The following is a 24,632-nucleotide window of genomic DNA, read 5'->3' on the forward strand; positions in this document are numbered from 1 at the left end:
CGCTTGACCCCTCCAGGACCTTATCGCCTTGTGGTCAGCATGTGTGTGCCCAGCAGACCGCGAGACGAAGTCACTGCTCTGTTGTCCTTTCGGGCAGTTGTCGGTGACATTTCACAGTCTCCTGACCTGAGCTGACACCATAAATACGGGTGTTTAGGGGAAGGAGTGGGTGGGAGCTCACGTCCGCAGAGTGCACCAGTTGCTACTGCAGGCACGATCGATTCAGAGGGCTTTGTGTTTGGCTTGGAGGAAGGAAGGCAGGGTCTCCAGCTCACGATGGAAGTCTCTTCATTTTAGAGGGAGCTTTTATTATGTCAGAATTTAAATTGGCTACACAACACAGCCAATATTAAAAGGTTCAGCTTTCTGCGGGCAGCAGGGTAGCTGTACCCTATTAACACACACGCAGTGGGTGTATGGGCTTGTATCAGCACTAGCATGGCCAGCAGGGACAGGGAAGGGATCTCACCCCTGTGCTCAGCACTGGTGAGGCCACCCCTCGATTCCTGGGTTCAGTTTTGGGCCCCTCACTCCAAAAAGGCCATTGAATGACTCGAGCGTGTCCAGAGAAGGGCAACGGAGCTGGTGCAGGGTCTGGAGCACAGGTGTGATGGGGAGCGGCTGAGGGAACTGGGGGGGTTTAGTGTGGAGAAGAGGAGGCTGAGGGGAGACCTCATGGCCCTCTGCAACTGCCTGAAAGGAGGGTGCAGAGAGGGGGGATGAGTCTCTTGAGCCAAGGAACCAGCGGCAGGCCAAGAGGGAATGGCCTCAAGCTGCGCCAGGGCAGGGTCAGACTGGCTCTTAGGAAGTAGACACATCTCCTCCTGCCAGACCTGAGCAGCTCATTATGTGTCTCTTTCTCCCCGATACTCTCCTCCTCATCACCCACCACTCTGCTTTCCACCATCCCCCTCTTTGCTTCCAGCTCCTCCTAGAGCCGCCGTGCGGGCTGACAGCCCGGTCCTGTGTGGGAAACACCAGCTCTAAAACACCCTCTGCCGCCTTCTCCCTGTGTGGGACCCTCGGTGGGACTCCAGCACTGGGCCCTGCACTCATACCGGCTGACAGTCTCTGGGACTGGGATTGATGGGCTCGGAGGTGAGGCAGCGCGTAGCCGGCGAAGCTGGAAGCGGGGCTCAGGTCACGACTCCAGTCTCACCGCTCCTGCCGCCTCGAGAGACTCAAACCCGCATGCCCAGGGCTCGTGCTTGAGTCTCTCTGGTAAAACATGAGCGACCAAGTCACTCAGTGCCCACATCTCTAATTAGAAGGGAGAGAGGAAGGAAGGAACATCCATTTATGAAAATGTTTTAGCTGCAGCTGCAGTCACCCAGACATCTGAACACCATTTGCCAGTAAATTTAGCACCGTACATTAGTTGGTGATGCTCCACGCTCACTGATTCGGTGCAGTACGACTGCCAACGTCGTGACTAGGATGACTGATGGGAAAATAAATTACAGGGAGGGTCTTTCGACATCAGGAGGTGAAAGCGCTTGCAGTATTCTCAGGAAAAATCAGGTTGTAATTATAGCTGCTCTTCTTGTGTTTTAATTCTGCCCAGTCTTGGAGCGTTTCTGGTCGCATCCCTGGTGAAAGGGCTCTGGTTGTACAGAGGGTGGGGGACGTTGTTGGGCAGTTGTGGCCTTCCCGGTCACCAGCAGCCAGCGCATGGTGACAGAGGAGATACCTTGGGCCCGATCGCATCCTGAGAAGGTGACATCGTCCTTTCGCCGTGCTCAGGGGCGTCACTGCCCTAAGCAAGAGCAAAACTGGGGAAACCACCTGAGAAACCGCGGAAGTCCAGTCTGCCGGGCTGATGGTCTCTGAGCGGGAGGTCTTTTTGAATGGGTGGATCCCCAGAAATTCCCCGCTGAGGTTCAGATGCAACCAGACAGTGAGTTTAAACCTGAATTTTTTTGCTTGCTTGGTTCTCCATCGAGCCCTGGAGATCAATCAGGCTGCAAAGCGCTGCCCCGGGGCCCAAGACAGTAGATGGTACGCTCGAAAATTTCCCCCATGAGCTGATTCCCTTTGAAAATCACTTCATTTATTCATTTCATTATCATAATGATGATCATTTATTATCATTATTGTTTATTATCATCAAAATCATTTTATTATCATTTATTTCATTTATTGGAAGGACCTGCAGTGCAGGCGTGGCTGTGCCAGCTGGGAGGATGGGACAACAGAGGCACCCAGGGTCCCTTTGGTCCCTGCAGCCATTGTAGGTGCACGGCGTGTCCCCAGGGAGCTGGGAGAGCTGAGAGTGTGTCTTGAACAGCCGCCGTCGTTGTGACACGCTTTGGGGAAATAAAAACCACAGGCTGCTCTGGCTTCGCTGGGGTTTTTTTGCCTCACTTGAGCTCGAGTTAGGAACTTGTGAAGACTGTAATTTAGTCCTCGTGAGCAAAACCAGCCTGGTGTGAAATAAAAACTCTGCCTTGGCTGGGCGGGATCCTGCAGGCCTGCACTAAGTGGGGAGTGCTCGTGCCCAGGGGAGCATCCCTGCTCCTGCGGAGCCGTGTGCTCGCAGATCCCCTGTGGCCCAGGCCCCCGTGTCGGGGGGAGCATGGCTGAGTCCTCCCCTGAGCCTCAGAGGCCACCCAGCCCTTCCTCAGCGCGAGGCAGCAGCGGGGGGGGGTCAGGGTCAGTGTTTTTGGCGTGCCCCTGGTGCTCTGTCCTGGAGGTTTGCTCCGGGCCTGGCGCCTGCCACACACATCCATCCCGGGCCAGGTGTCGTGCAAGAGTGCCTGAAATCCTCTCTCCTTCTCCGTGCTCATATTTACAAGGGAATGTGATAAATTCAGTATTGATTCCTTCTGCTGCGCTGTAAATTTTGCAAAAGATGATTAAATAGTGCAATAGAGTCTGCAAGCGCCGTGGCTCAATATGTTCTGGGCCGGCATATCGACCCCCTCCATCCGACGGCAGCAAGTTCCACTCCCAGCCGCGCCAGACCAGTAATTAAAATCCTGTGAGACTGGGATTTAGAAACCAATCATAGCACAGCGTCGAAGTGCCTAACGTCCCACCGTGGCGGGAGCAATAAGGGTGTACGTGCAAGCACATTTATGTCCCTGTCGGAGCGCTTAAGAATAGTTTCCCCGTAGGGCAGGGGAGCAAATAGATCCCTCTCTAAGTGTTTCTGGGTACAAAACTCTACAGTGACATAATGTTTGTCATGAATTTAATAGCTCTGCACGCGTGTGTAGGTATAGAGAGAGGGGACGATTCTTTAGTTTCCCTTCTCATGCTGTTACCTTACAAATAAGGCGGATTGTTTTCACACCCAGGTACCAGGTAGGCGGAAAACAACTCGCGCGCACATCCCAGTAAAGCAAGACTGAAAGGAGCAGGGTGGTCAACTTGTTTTAAAAGGCATGACCAAGAAAAAAGGCTTTTCTGAGCCCAAAATACAGGCTCCAAACTGCCTGAGCCTTGAGAGGATTGTGTTTGAAAGCAGGTTGAATTTAAGCACCTGTAGTTTGAGGTAAGACTTAGCCAATATTCATAACGTCTTGAGGGAAGACTTTTTTCCCTCAGATATCTCAAGTCTTGTGCATGGAGTGTGAGAATTTGCAAACCCAGCTCCCCTTCTTCATCCTCGTCATAAGGTCTTCCCGTTTTTCCTCCCGGCTGCTCTCGGAGGAGCGGGGACGCGGACAGTTTTATGCATTCCAAGGGGAATACAATCCTCTGCTGTTATTTTTCTCAGGGGGACGGGTTCTGGTTGAGATTGTACCTGTGTGCTGGGCAAACCTCTGCAGAGCTTTTTTTTTTTCAGAGTTCCACTGGGGTCACTGAAAGCAAATTGGGTCATTTTGTTGTATTTTGTAATTCTATACTGGGGTGAAAAATCCCAGAATCATCTGGGTTGGAAAAGCCCTTGAAGCTCCTCCAGTCCAACCATGAACCTCACCCTGACCGTTCCCAACTCCACCAGATCCCTCAGCGCTGGGTCAGCCCGACTCTTCAACCCCTCCAGGGATGGGGACTCCCCCCCTGCCCTGGGCAGCCCATTCCAACGCCCAACAACCCCTTCTGCAAAGAAATACTTCCTAAGAGCCAGTCTGACCCTGCCCTGGCGCAGCTTGAGGCCATTCCCTCTTGGCCTGCCGCTGGGTCCTTGGCTCAAGAGACTCATCCCCCCTCTCTGCACCCTCCTCTCAGGGAGTTGGAGAGGGCCATGAGGTCTCCCCTCAGCCTCCTCTTCTCCACACTAAACCCCCCCAGTTCCCTCAGCCGCTCCTCATAAGACATTAAAAATTAAGACTCCACCCATAAAGAAGGGCAACTGCCTTGTCCCAGCACTGAACAGCATAAAAGAGATCAGGTAACTATGCAGGGCTCGTTCTGAGATCAGAAGAGGGCTCTGTGGTTCACCCCCGGACGGCTGACTGCTGCATTGCGGGGTGCTGAGGACACCCAAATGGTTCAGCACACGCCGTGTCTGCTTGACGACACCTTGGGCTGAGTTTGGGGGGATCTGGGGTGCTTCTCAGCCCTGCCAGCAGCTCGCTGTGCTGGATTCTTCTCTTTTTTCTGTCCTTCATCGTGTCCATTTGTGGAGCAAAGCAGGTCACTTACCGAGGCAGGACTTGGCACGCCGATCGCGTCCCTGCACCTCCCAGAGCTGCCGGCAACAGCGCTGGGGAGGAAAACTCAGAGCAGGACAAACATCTGGTGCTTGCTTCTTTCTGGGCAAATTCCCGCTCCGATTCAGCAGCGAGTTGAACTGGTTTTTACTGAACTGTTCATAGAACTGCTGATGGCAGCTCCAGCCCCTCGTGCTTGATTTCCCGGTGAAGGGCGGCTCCAGGCCCGTCTGTAATTCAGACTGATTTTTCCACACGTTTACATGTATTCTCTGAGTCGAGTTTCTCTTGCCAGCTCACCGCTGGCACTCAAACGGCACCGAATAAATTAGCATCGGTCGTCATCTTTGTCGCGTTGGTATTAGCCCTCGCTCCAGCCACTCGCAGGCTGGCTGACCACACGCTTTCCTCCCTGTGGACACTGACCACTTGCTCTCCTGTAAATCCTTTGTTTTCAGCATTGAAGTCATTATTTTGAAGTCATTATTTATCCACGAGGAGCTTTTTCCTTGTAAGAGCTCTCTGCTCAGGTGAGGAACCCCAAGGGTGTCGGACATCAGAGGTGCATCCGCACGGAGCAGATCCCGGTTTCCACCTGACCAGAGACTGTCCCCAGCTCAGGGAGGCAAGGCTTTCTGCTAAAAAACTTGTGCTCACTTTTCCTCTTCTGTGTTTTTTCCACGTGTCTGCTCCTGTGTTTCCTTGTATAAATTTTTTTACAGATCGGCGCTGTGTTTGCTGCCTTCCACTGCCGGCCTGTGGTGGATGTGACAAGCCGTGAGTCGTTAGCGCTGGTGAATAATTTGCTGTTTGAGCTCCTTCGGAACTCTGCAGCAGCAAGTCTCAGGCCTGGCAATTTGTTAACGCTCAGTGATGGTTTAAAACTCTTCCTGTTGATGCTTCCACTTGAGGCAGCTCCTGCGGCAGGTCCCTGGGCGAGGGGTGGGGTGGGAGCCCTCCGCAGTGTGCAGAGTGCGTCGTCCTTGCTCGCCTGGGGAAACTCGCCTCCTCTGGCTGACTTCCAGCTTCTGACAGGGCTAAAAAGAGGTCCTAGTTTTTATTCCTGAAGCAAGAGCTTCTTTTAAATCCTTTTCGACCTGTGTTTTTTTCCATTTAACTTGCCAAAGCAAATGCTCCGTTCTGTTTTCCTCATCCGGACGCAGCTTCCAGGCTTTGAAGGATTGGGGGGGGTGGTTTATTCTTCACTTTTCTCATTAGACTTTTTAATAAATAGCACAGGCGTCTTTAGCCTTTAGCATCTGTGTTTCTGAAAGTTTTCTGCTGGTGGGCTGCTGCTTTATTTCAAGTGGGATCCTTGTGCTCCTCTTTCAGAACAGAGCTCCTTGGCAATGGATTCTTCGTCGGGTTTTGCTTGTGATGAAGTTAAGCAGGAGCGTGGGTCCCGCTGCAGCGTCATGCGTAGGAGCTGAGCTTTTGGAGAAAGCCTTTTGTCCATGCAGAATTCTGGCTTCTGGCCACGTGAGCTTTCTGACTAGTTGCTTCAGGAAGTGCCTCAGTCTCTGGTTCTTACCAGTTTATCAATTTATTAGTATCGTGCTTTTTGTGTGCTGCAGTTTTTCTTGGCACGTCACATCCTCCAGCCTCTCGGAGGTGTGAGCTGTATTTTCCCTACTCAGGACAAATTCTGTAGAAATTCTGTGCTACTGGCTCGTACAATCAACTTACTTTTCTTTTTGCTTCCAGTCTTTAATACCTCACATCACTGCTCCACTGGTGGGACTTACTCCTTCACTGCAACACCTTTTATCCGCCGGCATTAAGGCATCCTGCTGTTATCTTCCTGCCTGCATTATCAGTCTCTAACGCCTCTGTTCCAGCTTCCACACTCTAGTTTTGGGCTTTGCTGCTGCCGTCTGTCGGAAGCACGCCCAGATTTGTTCTCGACCTGGTTTGTGCGTGCTGGTTATGCTGTACCTCTGCCAGGACTTCTCCTTGCTGTTTCTTACCTGCTTTGTCAGCATCTGACCTTCATCTCCAGGTCTTTCTGCTTTGGTGGATCTCTCCTTTCCATGTAGACTCTACTCCAGAAACATCTAATTAAGTCTGAACCCTTCCTACATCACTTTTTCAACTGTGTATCGAGGCACCATCTCTCTGGTCATGTATGTGTTGAAATTTATTGCAAACTGTGCACAGTCCTAGTAGTGACGGAGTAAATACAGTGAGATCAGATCCTCCAAGGTCGGATGAGTTGCCAGCTTGGTCGGTTGGGACAAAATATGTTTTTAATGCAGTGAGATGCGGAGTTGAGCGCGGTGGGAGAGGAGTACAGAGCAGTATCGACCCTTGGAAAGTGGAGGCTCTGGAAGAGATGGGGAGTCCCAGCCGGGCGAGCAGGAGGACGCCCTGAGAGCTGAGCCACACCAAAATGAGCCGGTCTGAGGCTGTAGGATGGGGGAGCACTCAGAGGCCGAGGGGGATTTCAGGAAGGAGAGACAGGACAACAACTAATGCCTGAAGCTGGATGTGACCGCTCAGAACTGGGGCTGGTAACGCCACGTTCTGTGCTGCCCAGGCTATCGCTCTCACGATGCCCCTGGCAAACCAGGAGGGCTCCGTTCAGGGGGAGGATGGCATCTCACAGCCATCGTGGCTCTCCCGGTGCAGTGTCTGTGAGCTGAGCTGTTGGGCTAAAAAAGAAAGTTTTTGATGTGGGTTCTCATTAAAGTGACGGAAGGAAAGGACTCGAGGAATCGTGTAGAAATGAACGTTGAAAATCCAGCCGAGCAGTGTGGTGTCACCACAGCCTGGCACAGCAGCACGCTTGGGGATTGTATTCTAAATCTTTTTTGCACCCTGTGGTTAGTGTTTGGGCCATCATTGCTTTGTACATCACTGACATTTTTAATGAGGGTATTGCAAAATGCTGATCACAGAATCACGGAATCATTCAGGTTGGAAAAGCCCCTCGGGATCATCGAGTCCAACCCTCAGCCCGACTCTACAAAGTTCTCCCCTACACCACATCCCCCCACAGCTCATCCAAACGGCCCTTAAACACACCCAGGGATGGGGACTCCACCCCCTCCCTGGGCAGCCTGTTCCACTCTCTGACCACTCTTGCTGGGAAACATTTGTTCCTCATGTCCAGTCTGAACCTCCCCTGTTGCAGTTTAAAGCCGTTCCCTCTTGTTCTGTCACTAATTCCCTGGGAGAAGAGACCAGCACCAACCTCTCTACAACGTCCTTTCAGGGAGCTGTAGAGAGTGATGAGGTCTCCCCTCCCCTTCTCCTCCTCACACTGAACAGTCCCAGCTCCTTCAATCTCTCCTCACAGGATTTATTCTCCAGGCCCTTCCCCAGCTCGTTGCCCTCCTCTGCACTCCCTCCAGCCCCTCGAGATCTCTCTCGGATTGAGGTGCCCAAAACTGGACACAACCCTCCAGGTGTGGCCTCACCAGTGCAGAGCACAGGGGGACTGTCACCTCCCTGCTTCTGCTGGTCACACTATTGCTGATCCAAGCCAGGATGCCGTTGGCTTTCTTGGCCACCTGGGCACACTGCTGGCTCCTGTTCAGCTGCTTGTCAATGAGAACCCCCAGATCCTTCTCTTCCAGACAGCTCCAGCCACCCCTCCCCAAGCCTGTAGCCATGCAGGGGGTTGTTGTGGCTGATGAGCGGTTCTTGTCATTCAGTGCAATGGATCTGCAGTTACCTTCCCAGCTACGTTTTTTGTCGCCCCAGAGAGGGAAATTAAGCTTGTTTGGCAAGACCTGCTTTCCATGCAGCTTCAGCAGGTGTGGATTTTCCTCCTGCCCGTGACATCTGTAGTTTACCGTCCTCTTCAGCAACGGCCTGTATCTCTGGAAGGGTTTTTGTTCCTTATGTTCTCGCTCAGCAGCCGTTTGTGGGTTTGGTTGATCTCTTTAGCATCACTTCTGTACTGCACCTCATCGTTTCTGAGCCACGCTGGTTCCTCCCCGCTCCCCCCAGGCCTGTATTGCCTTGGAAGGGACAACCACTGCCCTTGGAGGAAGGCATACCCACCACCCTGCGCCTTCCCTGGGGCAGCTGCTGGGCTTTGCCAGGCCTCGAGAATTTTCATTTTCTCTTTTGTAGCTCCTTTTTTTCCTCCCTGTTACTTTCTTATGTGATTTCTCTAACTCGGTGAGAACACTTGGACAGGGGGGTGTGTGTGCGTGGAGCCGTGTATAGATGTCAGGAGAAGTCGAAGGCTGGGGAGCTTGCAACTGCTCACCATGGTCCTTCAGGATGCTGAGCATTTGTGGGGAGTAATAGAATCACAGAATCAGAATCCCAGAATCACCGAGGCTGGAAAAGCCCTTGAAGCTCCTCCAGTCCAACCATGAACCTCACCCTGACCGTTCCCAACTCCACCAGATCCCTCAGCGCTGGGTCAGCCCGACTCTTCAACCCCTCCAGGGATGGGGACTCCCCCCCTGCCCTGGGCAGCCCATTCCAACGCCCAACAACCCCTTCTGCAAAGAAATCCTTCCGAAGAGCCAGTCTGACCCTGCCCTGGCGCAGCTTGAGGCCATTCCCTCTTGGCCTGCCGCTGGGTCCTTGGCTCAAGAGACTCATCCCCCCTCTCTGCACCCTCCTCTCAGGGAGTTGGAGAGGGCCATGAGGTCTCCCCTCAGCCTCCTCTTCTCCACACTAAACCCCCCCAGTTCCCTCAGCCGCTCCCCATCACACCTGTGCTCCAGACCCTGCACCAGCTCCGTTGCCCTTCTCTGGACACGCTCGAGTCATTCAATGGCCTGTTTGGAGTGAGGGGCCCAAAACTGAACCCAGGAATCGAGGGGCGGCCTCACCAGTGCCGAGTCCAGGGGTAAGATCCCTTCCCTGTCCCTGCTGGCCACGCTAGTGCTGATACAAGCCAGGATGCTATTGGCCGCCTTGGCCACCTGGGCACACTGCTGGCTCATTATCAATCAATCCCCCCCCCAGGTCCCTCTCTCACTGGCAGCTCCCCAGCCACTCCTCCCCATGTTGTCACTGGAGCGGCCAAAGGCAGCATCAGCCTCAGCACAGCAGCACCTTGGGATGGTTCAATCTCACACGCTCTCATCGCCGGGGTAATTAGCAAAAGCCACCAAATAAGAGGGGCAGGGCTGGAGTATTGCCCTCAAGTGTGCCCACAGCCTCTGCTCCCACCCTCTACCTTTGAAAATTTTGCTCTGGGATTTCCCTTGAGGAAGTTGGAGGATGCTCCCAGGGGGGTGTCTGCTCACACTGAAATTCAAGCCCTCGGGAAGATGCTTTCGATGTAGTAGCAGGGACAGGTCCTCGGCGAGTCGAAGGTTGTTGCCCAGCGCATGGAGCAGCGCCCTGTCACACATCTCTTGGATTTATTGAAGCATCAGGCAGGGAGAGGGTGGTGGGATCGCGGGCTGGGGTGGCTACTTTCATATTCATGTGGTATGTTAAAAGCTGCTTGTGAAATCGGTGTCTTATTGATTTAAAAACAGTTTTATGTTACTGGAAAAAGGGGTGATCATGCTAATTCAATCACTGAAGACTCAGGAGGACAGAAGTCTTTCTTTATTACTTTAACTAGCCATGTGGAGCAATAATAATGTCATTCCTTGTCAAAGCTGACGCCTGATGACATTGTGTAATCCCCAGCAGGTAGGACGGGCTGTTTCCTCCTGGAGAATCCCAGCCCGGCTGGTGTTTGGGGCCACGGAGGGGTGTAACAGCAGCAGCAAAGTGCATTTAGCACGCGGGAGCTGTGGGAATCGTCCCAGATTCAGCTGCTCAGAGCCTCGCTGCTTCGGGACGACAGCCGTGCCCGTGCATGCACTGTGGGCTTGGGGATTTCCAGGCTCTTCTTTCAGGGATTTAGTGGCTGCTTCATTGGAAAAATCAGTTGTTTTTTTTCTTTTACCCCAAGGGGAGACTGTGGATGGGGTCCTGCAGAGTCTGCTGCAGGGAGCAGGGTGCTCCCTAAATCCCCTCTGCTGGGCCGGAGCACGGGATGGGCCGGCGGGGCTGTGATGGGTGCAGGGAGGTGTCTTTGGCAGGATGGGTGCTCACCGAGCCTGCTGAGGGAGCTCAGGGTGCTCCTCGGTGCAGGGCAGAGCGATGAAACCTTCACGGTGCTGTGAGGAGCAGGAATAAGTGTCCTGGCGGTGTGTCCATCCCTCTCGCTGTGCCGAGGATGGGCTGAGCCCAGCAGGCCCTGCCTGTACCTGTCCTGCCTAAGGGCTGAGCCTGCCCAGGCCCTTCTGGAGGCTCAGAGCTGGGGTTGAGCCTGGGTTTGTGCTGTGTTTCGTCCCACCCAGGTCCATGCTGGCCTGTCAGCGTGGGCTCTGCAGCCCTGGCCACGCCTCAGGCAGGGGCTGGGCTGGGCTCTCCTCACCGGGAAGGGTCTGGATGAGCGGAGGGACCCTGAGGAACCCGCAGTGAGATGATTTGGTGATGACTAGACAAGAAGAGATGTTTGCAAGATCAGTCCCTGGCTGACGACTGTCATTTTGGGTTGTTGGGCGTTGGAATGGGCTGCCCAGGGCAGGGGGGGAGTCCCCATCCCTGGAGGGGTTGAAGAGTCGGGCTGACCCAGCGCTGAGGGATCTGGTGGAGTTGGGAACGGTCAGGGTGAGGTTCATGGTTGGACTGGAGGAGCTTCAAGGGCTTTTCCAACCTCGGTGATTCTGGGATTCTGTTTTGAAGTCAGCAACTCTGCTTCTGGGAGACTGGAGGTGGCTTTTATACTGAGGATAATGGTTTTCAGTGACTCTTGACTGAAGCTGTGCGCTCTTCTGCACCTTCACCATCTCGTATCTTCAGGCCACAAACAAAGGAAGACAACCAGATGTCGAACATTTTGGTGTCTTGACACCCTACATGCCACCCCTTTTGTCCAGCTCTTTTGCAGACAGGACCTTCGGGGTGGCACCAGGACATTGATTGTCCCATGCTGCTCCGTAGCAGCTGTGTCCTCTGTCCCTGCAGTGGCTCCAGTGGCAGAAAAGCTCCAACCTGGCAGAAAAGCTCCAACCCGGTGCTCAGCTGGAGGTTGGCTCTGAGGACACCCCAGAGCAGGAATCCGTGTGTCCGGTTGCACTGTGGGATGAGGTCCTCACACTTACCCCTTCCCTGGTCTCAGCACCCCACACTTTCCCAAGCTTCTCTGGGTCCAGTTTTTGGAGAAATGCAGCTTTCTGGGTGTCCCTCGGGGTCACTGATGCCGCCGGGAGCCCTGTTCTGTCTCTCCGAGGGGTGAGACTCGCTCTTGCTTCAGCAGACGCGTGTTTGGTGACGTGCCCTGGGCCAGCTCCCCGCTCCCCTGCCCTGCCAGGGCAGGCTGTGCCGGGGGACGGGGCTGCCGAGGACACGGGGCTGCCCGGGGAGTGTTGCTGGACACTCCTGCAAGCCCTGTGCGAGGCCCTGGCATCCTCCTCTCCCTCCTGTCATCTCCCCCCCTCTCTGCCATCTCGCCCTTTCTCTGCCATCTCCCCCCCTCTCTGCCATCTCCCCCCTCTCTGCCATCTCCCCTCTCTGCCATCTCCCCCCTTCTCTGCCATCTCCCCCCCTCTCTGCCATCTCCCCCCTCTCTGCCATCTCCCCTCTCTGCCATCTCCCCCCTCTCTGCCATCTCCCCTCTCTGCCATCTCCCCCCTCTCTGCCATCTCCCCCCCTCTCTGCCATCTCCCCCCTCTCTGCCATCTCCCCCCCTCTCTGCCATCTCCCCCCTCTCTGCCATCTCCCCTCTCTGCCATCTCCCCCCTCTCTGCCATCTCCCCCCCTCTCTGCCATCTCCCCCCTCTCTGCCATCTCCCCTCTCTGCCATCTCCCCCCCTCTCTGCCATCTCCCCCCTCTCTGCCATCTCCCCCCTCTCTGCCATCTCCCCTCTCTGCCATCTCCCCCCCTCTCTGCCATCTCCCCCCTCTCTGCCATCTCCCCTCTCTGCCATCTCCCCCCCTCTCTGCCATCTCCCCCCTCTCTGCCATCTCCCCCCTCTCTGCCATCTCCCCTCTCTGCCATCTCCCCCCCTCTCTGCCATCTCCCCCCTCTCTGCCATCTCCCCTCTCTGCCATCTCCCCCCCTCTCTGCCATCTCCCCCCTCTCTGCCATCTCCCCCCTCTCTGCCATCTCCCCTCTCTGCCATCTCCCCTCTCTCTGCCTTCTCCCCCTCTCTGCCTTCTCCCCCTCTCTGCCATCTCCCCCTCTCTCTGCTATCTTCCTTCTCTGCCATCTCCTCCCCTCTGCCATCCCCCCCCACCTCTGCCATCCCCCTCTCTGTGCCATCTCCTCCCCGCCATCTCCCCCTCCTCCTGTCATCTCCCCACTCTCTGCCATCTCCCCTTTCTCTGCCATCTCCCCCCTCTCTGCCATCTCTCCCTCTCTCTGCCATCTCCCCCCTCTCTGCCATCTCCCCCCTCTGCCATCTGCCCCCTCTCTGCCATCTGCCCCCTCTCTGCCATCTCCCCCTCTCTGCCATCTCCCCCCTCTCTGCCATCTCCCCCCACCCTATCATCTCCCCTCTCTCTGTCACCCCCCTCTCTGCCATCCCCATCTCCTCCCTGACAGCAGCGGAGGACCCAGGTACCAGCACCCGCCATGTCGCCAGCTCTATTGACAGTTATCCAGAATCTGAAGGAATTCAAGACAAATTGTTAAGAGGATGGAGTTAATAAAATTTGAAAAATTGAGGCCTGTCGCTCTACTAAACTTTTTTCGATACCGCTGACAGAAACATATTTCCCCAATGAGTGACCTTCTGCAGCTGCTCCAGCGCCGCGACGCCGCGCGGATGCTGGGAGTGAACCCGGCTGCTATTTATCAAATATTATAAGCCGGGGCCTCCTAATATGAGCAGGGAGGTGCGGGAGGAGGCGGCGGACTCGCACAGCCCGAGGTGTTGCCCAGGTGTCGATCTCTGGCTACAGACAGCTAGTGGGAGGTGACAAATTGCCTTCTATTAAGTCTCCAAAGGTTGGCGTCCCCTCCGCCACCGCTCCAGCCAGCTGCCGGCGTGGGAGAGGGCAGGGGAGGCGGTGGGGATGGGGAAGGGGGTCAGGCCGGGGCGCTGACGAACCGGTCGCCACTTTTTACCTTCTATTAGCAAGCAAAGTGACACCGTTATTTATTGCGGCGTAATATTTTATTGCTGCCGGTACTCGAGGTTGGAATCGACCAGTTTGTAGGAGTCGGGTTCTATCAATTATTGCAGCAATTAGTCAAGTCGTCAAAGCCATTAACAGGGGGATTAGGCCAATATTGGATAGCCATTATTGATAGATCCAGGGGAAGGGAAAAGCCAAACAGACCCTCAGCCTTCATCTGAAATGAGAGCAGGCCTAGCCCCGAGGATGTCATCACTCGGAGGAGCCAGAAACTTGCCCCCCTCCTCGCTGCACAAACCCAGGGTGGGGTTCAGCGGCGGGGGGGGGGGGTGGGGGGGTGGGATCACCACTGTCTCTTTAAAAGATATTGAGAGCCCGGCCTCGGCAGTTTATAATCTCACCTGTCTCGATCATATTCTTTATTCGCCATGACAAGGCTTGCAATAGAAATTACTCTGTGTCGGATGTTTATGGAGCACATTTTTCATTCTGTAAGCAAATATAGATCCCTGATGCCAATGCTTAGAAATGGCTCATCTCTCCGGCTCCCGCCCGCAGAGCGGCCTCGCGGTTCTCTCATATATTATGATTGCAGCTCGCTTTTATTGAGCCCTCCTGGTGCTCCGTGCTCCCTCCTGCCTTGCACAAGAGGAAACCGCAGCCCCGTCGGCGTGGGCCGAGGCGCCCGCGTCGCTCCTGCGTTTGCGGCGGGACGGAAGGTGGGTGCTGAGCCCCTTGCAGGGCAGTGCCCAGGCTCCTCTTTTTCACGGTGGTGCACGGGCAGCTTCCCCCTGCCCTTCCCAGCAGCTTGGCACTGCTGTCCCCTCCGCTTTGCAGGCGAATGAGCTGGAGGGACGGGCTCTTCCCTCACCGGGCTGCTCCGTAAGTGCCGTAGCTTTGACCCGGGGGGGCTGGCCAGCTCAAGACCAGCCTGGGGGAGGGCGTTGAGACCGATTTGAAGGTTCATTTTCATAACTTCCAGTGTCTGGTTGGCGACAACAAGCTGTCGGGGAGTCACCGACGTTAGTGCCAAGTCCCTGCGCCTTAGAGGTATCTCCTGAGATGCTGAGAGACAGAGGTTAATCCCGAGACGTTGCCTGCTATTTCCAGTGCCCCCCTCTCCTGCTCTCAGACTGCCCCATCCAAGATTTCCTCACTATACATCCCATCACTGCAACTGGGACCAGTTTGACTACGCACGTTCTTCCGCAACCCGGCGTGTCTGGGATGGGGACAGAGGACAGGGGGAGCTTGTTTCTGTGGGGGTGCCCATCTGACTCCCCCCACTTCAGTCTTTGGGGTCTGTTGCCTTTTTTTGAAAGTTAAATTCTAAAGAAGAGCGTGCTTTGCCCCCAGAAGCCTCTCCTGTGGCTGAGGGGGACAGCTGTTTAGCAGACCACGGCCATCACCAGCTCCGGCTTGGACTAACAGAGAGGAAGGGCAGCGTGTCCAATCGAAGCCGTAATGGTCCCATGTGGCTCCCACAGGACGGGGAGCGGGTGCTTTTGTGAAGCTGCATTTTCTTCTGGTGACCATGTGCTCTCATCCCCCACAGCAGCTCTTCCCTGCCAGGCCAATTGTTAGCAGGGACAATTCCTTTTCTTCTTCCCTGGACACCCGTGCATGTAACCGCTGGTTGTACATTGTCCCTTTTTGATCCAGATCCCCTTCGGAGCAAAGGTTAGGATGGGACATCGACCAGGACGGGAGGCACAAGATGTGTTTCTTGCTCATTCTGCCCCAAGACTGAACTCTCATCCCCTGATTTTATTCATTTCTTCCTGCCATCAGGTGCCAACCCCCTGCAGAAGAACGAAATGGGGCACACGCCCCTGGACTACGCCCGTGATGGGGAGGTCATGAGCCTTTTGAAAGCGTCTGAGACGAAGGTGAGTGCGCCCGAGATGCAGTGATTTTGTGTTTCCTTTCCCACAGCAAGACCAGTTTTAAAGAAAACCTGGTGCAGGCAGTGGAGGAGCCTTAGTGCACCTGTGCCTCCGTGCTTTTTCAAAATGAGATCTGTATAAATTAATGACATGGTGCATAAGGAAAAAAACCCACAACACTTCTAAAGTATTTTACAGAATCCCAGAATCATCGAGGTTGGAAAAGCCCTTGAAGCTCCTCCAGTCCAACCATGAACCTCACCCTGACCGTTCCCAACTCCACCAGATCCCTCAGCGCTGGGTCAGCCCGACTCTTCAACCCCTCCAGGGATGGGGACTCCCCCCCTGCCCTGGGCAGCCCATTCCAACGCCCAACAACCCCTTCTGCAAAGAAATCCTTCCTAAGAGCCAGTCTGACCCTGCCCTGGCGCAGCTTGAGGCCATTCCCTCTTGGCCTGCCGCTGGGTCCTTGGCTCAAGAGACTCATCCCCCCTCTCTGCACCCTCCTTTCAGGGAGTTGGAGAGGGCCATGAGGTCTCCCCTCAGCCTCCTCTTCTCCACACTAAACCCCCCCAGTTCCCTCAGCCGCTCCCCATCACACCTGTGCTCCAGACCCTGCACCAGCTCCGTTGCCCTTCTCTGGACACGCTCGAGTCATTCAATGGCCTTTTTGTGGTGTGTCTGTCAGATAACTCATCCTCAACACAACCCCTTTAGCTGTGGCTGTGCGCCTGCCTCTTCCATTTTAACATTTCTTCCTCAGCAGTGACCTGCACAGGGCCAGTAATACTGTTCTATAACCCCCCTGGCAAAAATACTGTAAAATGGGGGTTGTTTTTACTGCATGTTCTGAAATTCCTAGGAAAAGAACCAGGTCTGAGAATCCAGAGTCTGGCTGTGGGCCTGGATCCAAGCATTCCCCAGCACCAAGTCTAAGGCTGGTCGTGTCACGCCCATCTGACCCCTTCGGCCACGCCATCTCCTTGTGGGGACTGCACATTCGTCAGTCGCTGTTATGAGGTATTTTAAAGAGGGAAAAAAACAAATTTACTGTAGTGGTTCCAATAAAACCCCAGGAGTAAGTAGGTTTATCGAGTAGCAGGTTATTAGACAATGAGGGATCTGAAACCTGACATCAAGGATTTAAATTCCTGGGTGTGAGGCCTTGTTCAAACAACAAATTCTGCCTCTTGAGCATCGTCTCTCCAAGGCTCTCGGGTCAGCCAGGGTGTGAAAGTGCCCCCCACCTGGAGAAGGGGGGAGCCAATGTTCCCCAAAGAGCAGCTTCGTCCCCGGCGGGCGATACCGCACGTGGGAGAGAGGTTGTGTTTATCCAGGCCTGGGGTGATTTTCCCCAAATCAAGGCCCCCCCCAGCAGCTTTTCGGGCTCCTTTTACACACAAAACTCAGGGGTTGGGGCTTTTCCAAACACGCCCGTTAGATCCTGATTGGTTAGTGATTAACATACAATTAAAATACAGCTTACCTAATGCTCCTGCTCCTGCCTGCACTCAGGGGAAGGGGCTCAACCTGGGCTTTTTGGCCTGGGAGGGTGTTTTTTAGTGTTATAATGAGGGTCGTTCACTCTCAGGCCACTCAGAAGCAGTTTCATTGCCAAGTTAATGAATCAATTAGTCCCTTTGCCGGGCTGTCAGATAACTCCTCCTCAGCACAGCCCCAGACGTTCTCTTTATGTTCCAGGACGTTCTCCCTATTTTCTAGGGTTTGGCCATCAAATTCTTGATGAATTTCTTAGCGCTAATCAAGGTCATCTTGACCCCACTTCGACATCTCACTCGATCGAGCTTCCAAACCTCGTTAATTGTCCCCGGGTGGGGGGTAACTATGGCTACTGGTGCAGTTATTAACCGTGGCCGCTGGTAAATGGAGAATGTTCTAGATCACCAGTGCCACCAGATCGCAAAAGCAGAAACTGAGGCAGGTTTGCTCGTGGTTGTGGACTTGTCATGCGCCTCAGAATTTGATCTACGGGCTTGGAATTTGAACTGGAAAACTTGAAGTTAAGAACTTTCCCACAAGTGGAAGATGAAGGTAGTTAAAATTAAATTAAATTCCTACATGAATTAAACCTGCCAGGCAGTCAAAACTACAGTGCTGTCTGTGCTCACCGAGTGAAATCGTTGCTTGAGCAGGAGTTCAAAACCACCTTCCCAAATGCCAAACCTCTGTCCTAAGCAGGGAGACGAGGATCTTCCCTCTTGAGCTCCTCGGGCTCCGTCGCAGCACTGAAACCTCCTCTGCAGAGCTGCCGGCTCCTCCCGTGGGCCAGGAGCACTGCTCAGTTGTTTGGACAGCTCTCCAAGCAAGTTTTAAGGAAGAAAAGTTGAGAAGAAAATACTTGAAATCTTTACAAGGAGGACAGGGAGTTATCTGCTGGGTAAATGGTCCCTGGAGTCCAGCACTGGCAAGGAAACCTGCCCCTAAGAGTTTGAAAAGCTGCGTTGGTTTTTATGCTTAACTAATAGATGGAGGAGAGAAAGGAAATATATCTGTAGAGATGTTCCGGATGAAAATGATTGTACTTGTGTATAAAACATAAGACAGTCAAGCCAGCTCGTGATGAATATTCGGCTGGGGGGGATATGGTGCTCCCGGGGTTGCATCCACCCCAGGATCTACATTCCACTGAGAGTCTTTGAGAATTTATTGCTCATTTTAATCACTGCTAGAGAATGAATTGGCACAACTATTACTGGATGGGCACATCCCATAGATTTTATTTACATATCCTTGTGACAGAATAACAAGGAGTTTTCATATGTATTTTTAATTTATTTTGATTTCCTTTATTCTTTTAAAAAAAAAAAAGGATTCTGTGTGTGCTTTCCCTGTGCTAGACCACGCTTGCCTGGTGTTTAGGACTCCGGAGCTAGTTCATGTTGCTAAACAGTCTGGTGAAATTTCACAGAATCCCAGAACCATCTCAGTTGGAAAAGCCCTTGAAGCTCCTCCAGTCCAACCATGAACCTCACCCTGACCGTTCCCAACTCCACCAGATCCCTCAGCGCTGGGTCAGCCCGACTCTTCAACCCCTCCAGGGATGGGGACTCCCCCCCTGCCCTGGGCAGCCCATTCCAACGCCCAACAACCCCTTCTGCAAAGAAATCCTTCCTAAGAGCCAGTCTGACCCTGCCCTGGCGCAGCTTGAGGCCATTCCCTCTTGGCCTGCCGCTGGTTCCTTGGCTCAAGAGACTCCTCCCCCCTCTCTGCACCCTCCTCTCAGGGAGTTGGAGAGGGCCATGAGGTCTCCCCTCAGCCTCCTCTTCTCCAGACTAAATAAATTTCAATAGCTGTCATGTACTTGGGGCTAAGAGGAAGGGAGCAGCCCTTGAAACCAGTATCTTTTCTCTTTGGATTTTTCTCTTTTGGCAGCCTTTGCTCAGTGTGGGTTGTGGGGGCTGCTCAGGATGCTCCAACGGCGAAATACCTGGAGGCACCGCAGCTCCGTGGCACGTGGGAGGTCAGGGCTCTGCTGAGCAGATCCTGAGCAGAAATCCATAGTGAAACAGCTGGGAAAAAGCACCGTGTCTGGTGCAGTCTTTTACCCACAAACAGGACTTTTTTCCTACCCAGGGATTTTCACAACATTGGTTTTCCAAGGAGGGAGGGAGAGGATGTTGCGGCCTCCCCACCTCTGTGTAAACCCACACGAATCGTTCGACGTCCTGACAACACAGCTCTCTGCACCTTAAGACAGGCAGAAGAGGAGGGAGGGAGAAAAGATTTGTCCGGATATATAGAAAGACACAAGATATATGGTCAGAGCGGGGCTTTGAGCCTCGTGGAGTACTCAGAGCCTGGGGGAAACTCGGCAGACGCGCCGGTGTGCGTCCCGCGGTGCTGTTCCGCTGGGATCCGCAGGGAAGTTATTGCTCCATATGAGGCGTCAGGGCTGATGGCGTCTCTCCGTTACATGCCAGACTGATAGCACCAGCCAAAATTGGATTGTTTGCTATTTATTTTTTTTAAACTTCTGTCAGAGTCACTACTAGCCCAGGAAACACTGGCAACCTGGCTGGGGGGTTTTATCGGCTCTGGCTCTGGCAGCAGGATCGTGCTGCAGCTTCTGTGACTGCTTTCTGGTTCTGTTAGAGGCGTTTCCCCCTCGGGAAGGTGGGTTCAATCCCAGGGCCGGTTACGTGTGTGAAGTTTACTCGCTCCGCAAACCCTGCGGGCTCTTTATGTTCTGTCCTTAGCGAAGTCTGGCTCTGGGGGGGGACGGTTGTTTCCAGAGCAGTGGTTTCACTGGTGAGGTGCCCAACCCTTGCTCGTGCTGGGCAAAGGTGCTCAGCAAAAAGTTTTGCAGCATTTTCTAAACATGAGCAGGGGCTGGGTTTGTCCTCCTCCCTCTAGAATTTCACAGCACCGTGAGACCTGCTCCCACTGGGGGATTCTACCTGCGTCCCGGCCCCGAGCATCTCAGAGACGTGCTCGTGTCTGATGTCTCTGCGACCTGCTCTGTGCGCCGTCGCAGCCTCCAGCTCCGGAACAGGATCTGGGTGGAGGTGGCGCGTAAGTCACTGGCTCTCAAAGGCACCGCTGCCTCGAGAGCTGGAGGTGGCAGAAAGCAAATGTCCCGAGTAAAGAGCTTTTCCCGGTGCCGCCCTGCGTGCTGCGGGGGGTTTGTCTGCGAAGCAGCGGTGTCTCACTTCCCCAGCGTCCGCGACAGGCGACAGTGATGCTCTTCTCTCCATTCCCGTGTGCCCCAGACCCATCCCTGGCAGATCCAGAAGTTTCCTCTTGCTTGGGCTGGTGCTGCCAGTGCCAGGGAGCAGAGCTCTGTCTGTCTGGGTGTCGGAGAAATACCTGTGCAGGGCTTTGCAGTCCTGGGGAGGGCGGGGGGAAAATTCTATGTACCTACCCCACTCTCATACTGCTCTGAAAAGCCTCTGATCCCAACTTTTTCTTCCCTCCCACAGTTCCAGGAGGAGCAGCGCAGGAGGGAGGTGGAGGAACGCCGGAGGTTTCCACTGGAGCAACGGCTCAAAGAGCACATCATCGGTCAGGAGAGCGCAATAGCAACGGTGGGAGCAGGTAGGACCCCTCGCCCGCCGCCCGCTCTGCCCTCACCCATCTTCTGCTCTGCAGGGAAAGCAAACCATTCCCTCAAGCCCTGATCTGAGCCTGCCTCCGAGCAGCTCACTGAGGTTGGTGGGGGCCTCACAGTGAGGTCCAGCAGGTATTTCTTGGCCATGAGAGCGAGAAACTGTGATTTATCCCATCACAAGAGGGGCCGTTCCGGGCACAGCAGCAGCAAGGACCATCGGATGCTTTCTGCCCAGGCACAGGAGTGAGGGCCCCCTGGGCCCATTCGATCGGGATGGTTTCCTGATGATTGCTAGCCAGCTGAACAGGAGCCAGCAGTGTGCCCAGGTAGCCAAGAAGGCCAATGGCATCCTGGCTTGTATCAGCACTAGCGTGGCCAGCAGGGACAGGGAAGGGATCTTACCCCTGTGCTCGGCACTGGTGAGGCCGCCCCTCGATTCCTGGGTTCAGTTTTGGGCCCCTCACTCCAAAAAGGCCATTGAATGACTCGAGCGTGTCCAGAGAAGGGCAACGGAGCTGGTGCAGGGTCTGGAGCACAGGTGTGATGGGGAGCGGCTGAGGGAACTGGGGGGGTTTAGTGTGGAGAAGAGGAGGCTGAGGGGAGACCTCCTGGCCCTCTCCAACTCCCTGAGAGGAGGGTGCAGAGAGGGGGGATGAGTCTCTTGAGCCAAGGAACAAGCGCCAGGACAAGAGGGAATGGCCTCAAGCTGCGCCAGGGCAGGGTCAGACTGGCTCTTAGGAAGGATTTCTTTGCAGAAGGGGTTGTTGGGCGTTGGAATGGGCTGCCCAGGGCAGGGGGGGAGTCCCCATCCCTGGAGGGGTTGAAGAGTCGGGCTGACCCAGCGCTGAGGGATCTGGTGGAGTTGGGAACGGTCAGGGTGAGGTTCATGGTTGGACTGGAGGAGCTTCAAGGGCTTTTCCAACCTGGATGATTCTGGGATTCTGTTTCTCCCCAGACTAAGCCTAGTGGCTCGAAGGTCCAAGCTGGGCAGGGAGATCCCCCCATGCACCTTTGAGCACGCAGGCAGGTCTCAGCCAAACGCGCTGGCTGAATGTGATGGCACTTGCACATCAAGTGATCATTTTACAAGAGCGTTTGTCTCAAGAATATCACTCGTTAATAATTTATGAACGGTTTTGTACGGCTTTATGTACAGAAGCTGCTCACACACGGACTGCTTTGGGGATTTTTTTCTGTATCCTTTCCAGATTTGGGGCTTTGTTCTGCATGAAATACAAGCTCATGCTTCAGCCAGGCTTTCCTGGCCGTGGGTGCTGCATCAGATGAAGGGCCAGTGGCCTGTCACTGGCCCCAGAGCACAGGGAGCTTTAGCAGGTTAAACACAGGGTGGTATTTCCCCGCTCTACTCTGCCAACATCTGTTGATTTGCAGGCCAGGAGTACCCTGAACCAGAAATTACATCTTTGTGTGCAGCAGCCCACGAGAGATTTTTCTTCCATGAATTTGTCCAAGTTTCCCTCAGATCTGCTGTAAACGTCCAGGCTCTGCAGCCTCCTTTGGCAGGGAGTCGCAGCACTAAGTGAAGAAATAGACCCTTTTATTCATTTTCAATCTGCCTCCTGATAGTTCTGCCGGGTGCCCTCTAGTTCGTGTGTCAAACGAAGCATTTGCTGCTGAGGAAACGCTTGCTCAGCCCAAGCAGCTGCAGTTCCTGACACAAAGCTCTTCTCGCCTCGTAACAGACTGATTTCAGTTGGAGTTCGGGGCCTCTCTGGTCAGTGGGGGTTGCGATCCTGAGCTCTCGGAGGGCGGTTGGTGGTGGTTAGTCATAAGATACCCAGGCTCCGGGGAGGAAGGGCTGGATGACAGCTAACAGAAGGATTATTCACCTCCTGAGCTCCTTCCATCCCCATCTTTCTGGAAGTAAATACTGAAGATAACGTTAAATCAAACCCTTTTGCAGCAGCGTGTCCCCAGGACACTCCCTGCTGAGTCCGGGAGCCGTTACGGATACAAGGGGACCCCAAGGAGGGCGCAACGCTGCAGGAGGCATTAAGAGAGGCTTTAGAGTGCATCGCCTTGACGAGTCTGCTTCTGTTTTCTGTCTGGGCAACCCCGTTAGTTGTCTGCGCTGTGTCTGTGAATCTGTTGCAAAGAGCCTGGAGTATTTCCTTAGCAAACGTTTCCCTGTCAGGGTCCACTGAAGGCCCTTGGCCCTCATTCCCAAACTGGGGTGCTGGTGCCTTTTCCTTCAGGTGTTTTTCCTGTAGTTCAGATGAGAAGTTTTCACCATTTAAAAAAAAAAAAATTAATAAACACAGGGAATAAATGAGGAGTCTGGCCTCTTGTGGCTGCGGTGGAACCGTACAAGTGCGCAGCGAGGTTTGGAGGAAAAGGTAATGATTTTTGTCAAACCAGAGGATGGAGTTGGAGGGAAAAAAACAGACCAGCTTTTAAGCACACAGGCCCGAACAGAAACCAGGAATTTCAGATGAGCACAGACAGTTGTTCCGAGCGTAACTTCATTAGTTAATCAATCAGGCACTTTGAGGCGAAATGGTGTTGGGTGTCTGTGGAGCAGAGGGGGGTGATTTCTGACTGTCACTTAGCCCAGTAAATGCTCTTATCTCTCACTTTGCTTATACCACGGCAGCAGCAGCCTGGCAAAGCCTGAGCCTGGGGCACCCGCTCGGCCCTGCCGAGGGCCTGGACCTGCAGCTCCACCAGCTCTGGGCCACCTGTGTTCCCTCCCAGGCCCCGGCCCTCAGAGTGCCTGCGGGGAAAAATAAAAAGGGGGGTCCCGTTGGGTGTACGAGGTGGTTTTCTGTGGTGTCACAAGCTTGAGGCAGCCTCTCAGCGCTCAGGAGTGGTTTATTTCCTGCTGGACACTACAAGGCTGTAAGGAAAGGGTTGTTCAGTCTGGAGAAGAGGAGGCTGAGGGGAGACCTCCTGGCCCTCTCCAACTCCCTGAAAGGAGGGTGCAGAGAGGGGGGAGGAGTCTCTTGAGCCAAGGAACCAGCGGCAAGCCAAGAGGGAATGGCCTCAAGCTGCGCCAGGGCAGGGTCAGACTGGCTCTTAGGAAGGATTTCTTTGCAGAAGGGGTTGTTGGGCGTTGGAATGGGCTGCCCAGGGCAGGGGGGGAGTCCCCATCCCTGGAGGGGTTGAAGAGTCGGGCTGACCCAGTGCTGAGGGATCTGGTGGAGTTGGGAACGGTCAGGGTGAGGTTCATGGTTGGACTGGAGGAGCTTCAAGGGCTTTTCCAACCGAGATCATTCTGGGATTCTGTGAACTCGAGACTCCAGTGAGCTGGGCTGGGTTTAATTTGCCAGTCCAAAGCCTAAAAGCCTCTGGATCCTGTTTATGAATTTATTTACTCCTCAAACCATCCGTGCATCCCAGTTTAGTGCCTGAGAACGGAACCGTGAGGTAAGACGGGGCCGAGGCCAGGGCAGAACTGCAAGCCACGTGCTGTCATAACCACAAACCCCACCGCAGTCTAGTTAACAAAGCCGAGTCCTGTAAGCTCAGGGAAGAGCCAGCTCTCCCCCTGCAAACACACCAGACACCCTCTGTGTTCAGTGAGCGGCTGTGCCTGGGGGCAGCAGTACGGGCTAATTGGGAAGCTTTGATTAATGGGTAGTGCCTGTTTCTGACACAGGTGGTGTTTCTGCGCATTAAAGCGGCCGCCTTTATGGAGGTTTCTCTTATTGAATTATAGGGAATGTGCTTGATACCCCCGCAGCCTCGGGATATCAGACCAAAAGGTAGCAGGAGAGTCTCCGTCCCCGCCTCCCCCTCTTCCCTTCTGCCCCATTTTTGTTGTTTTCTTTCAGGAAGGGTGAATTTAGAGACGTGACTTTTCCTTTCAGGCACTTCCTATCTATTTTTGTTATTTATTTTATTCCCAGCCGGTTTTGCTGCCACTTTGTGGACTCCACGTGCCTCCTGTTACGCACTCACCGCCGCAGTTTGTTGGCTGGGAGACTCGCCGCACACCACGTCTCGAGCTTTACCGAGCCTAGCCGCTATGTTTAATTTATAACTGCTGCCTTAATTGAATAA

At 54.2% G+C, this 24,632-nt stretch overlaps 1 protein-coding gene across 1 annotated transcript in view; it reads left to right on the forward strand.

Annotated features, from left to right (window-relative positions):
• The window catches only part of CLPB (ClpB family mitochondrial disaggregase), a 96,977-nt gene that overhangs the window by 46,721 nt on the left and 25,624 nt on the right, over positions 1-24,632 (forward strand). Inside the window, exons 6-7 of the mRNA XM_074816588.1 lie at positions 15,447-15,544; positions 20,482-20,596. Coding sequence (XP_074672689.1) covers positions 15,447-15,544; positions 20,482-20,596 — 213 coding nt within the window. The remainder of the gene's footprint in view (positions 1-15,446; positions 15,545-20,481; positions 20,597-24,632) is intronic.

Source organism: Strix aluco, chromosome 2, assembly GCF_031877795.1.
Source record: "Strix aluco isolate bStrAlu1 chromosome 2, bStrAlu1.hap1, whole genome shotgun sequence".
In the NCBI taxonomy this organism is placed as follows: domain Eukaryota; kingdom Metazoa; phylum Chordata; class Aves; order Strigiformes; family Strigidae; genus Strix; species Strix aluco.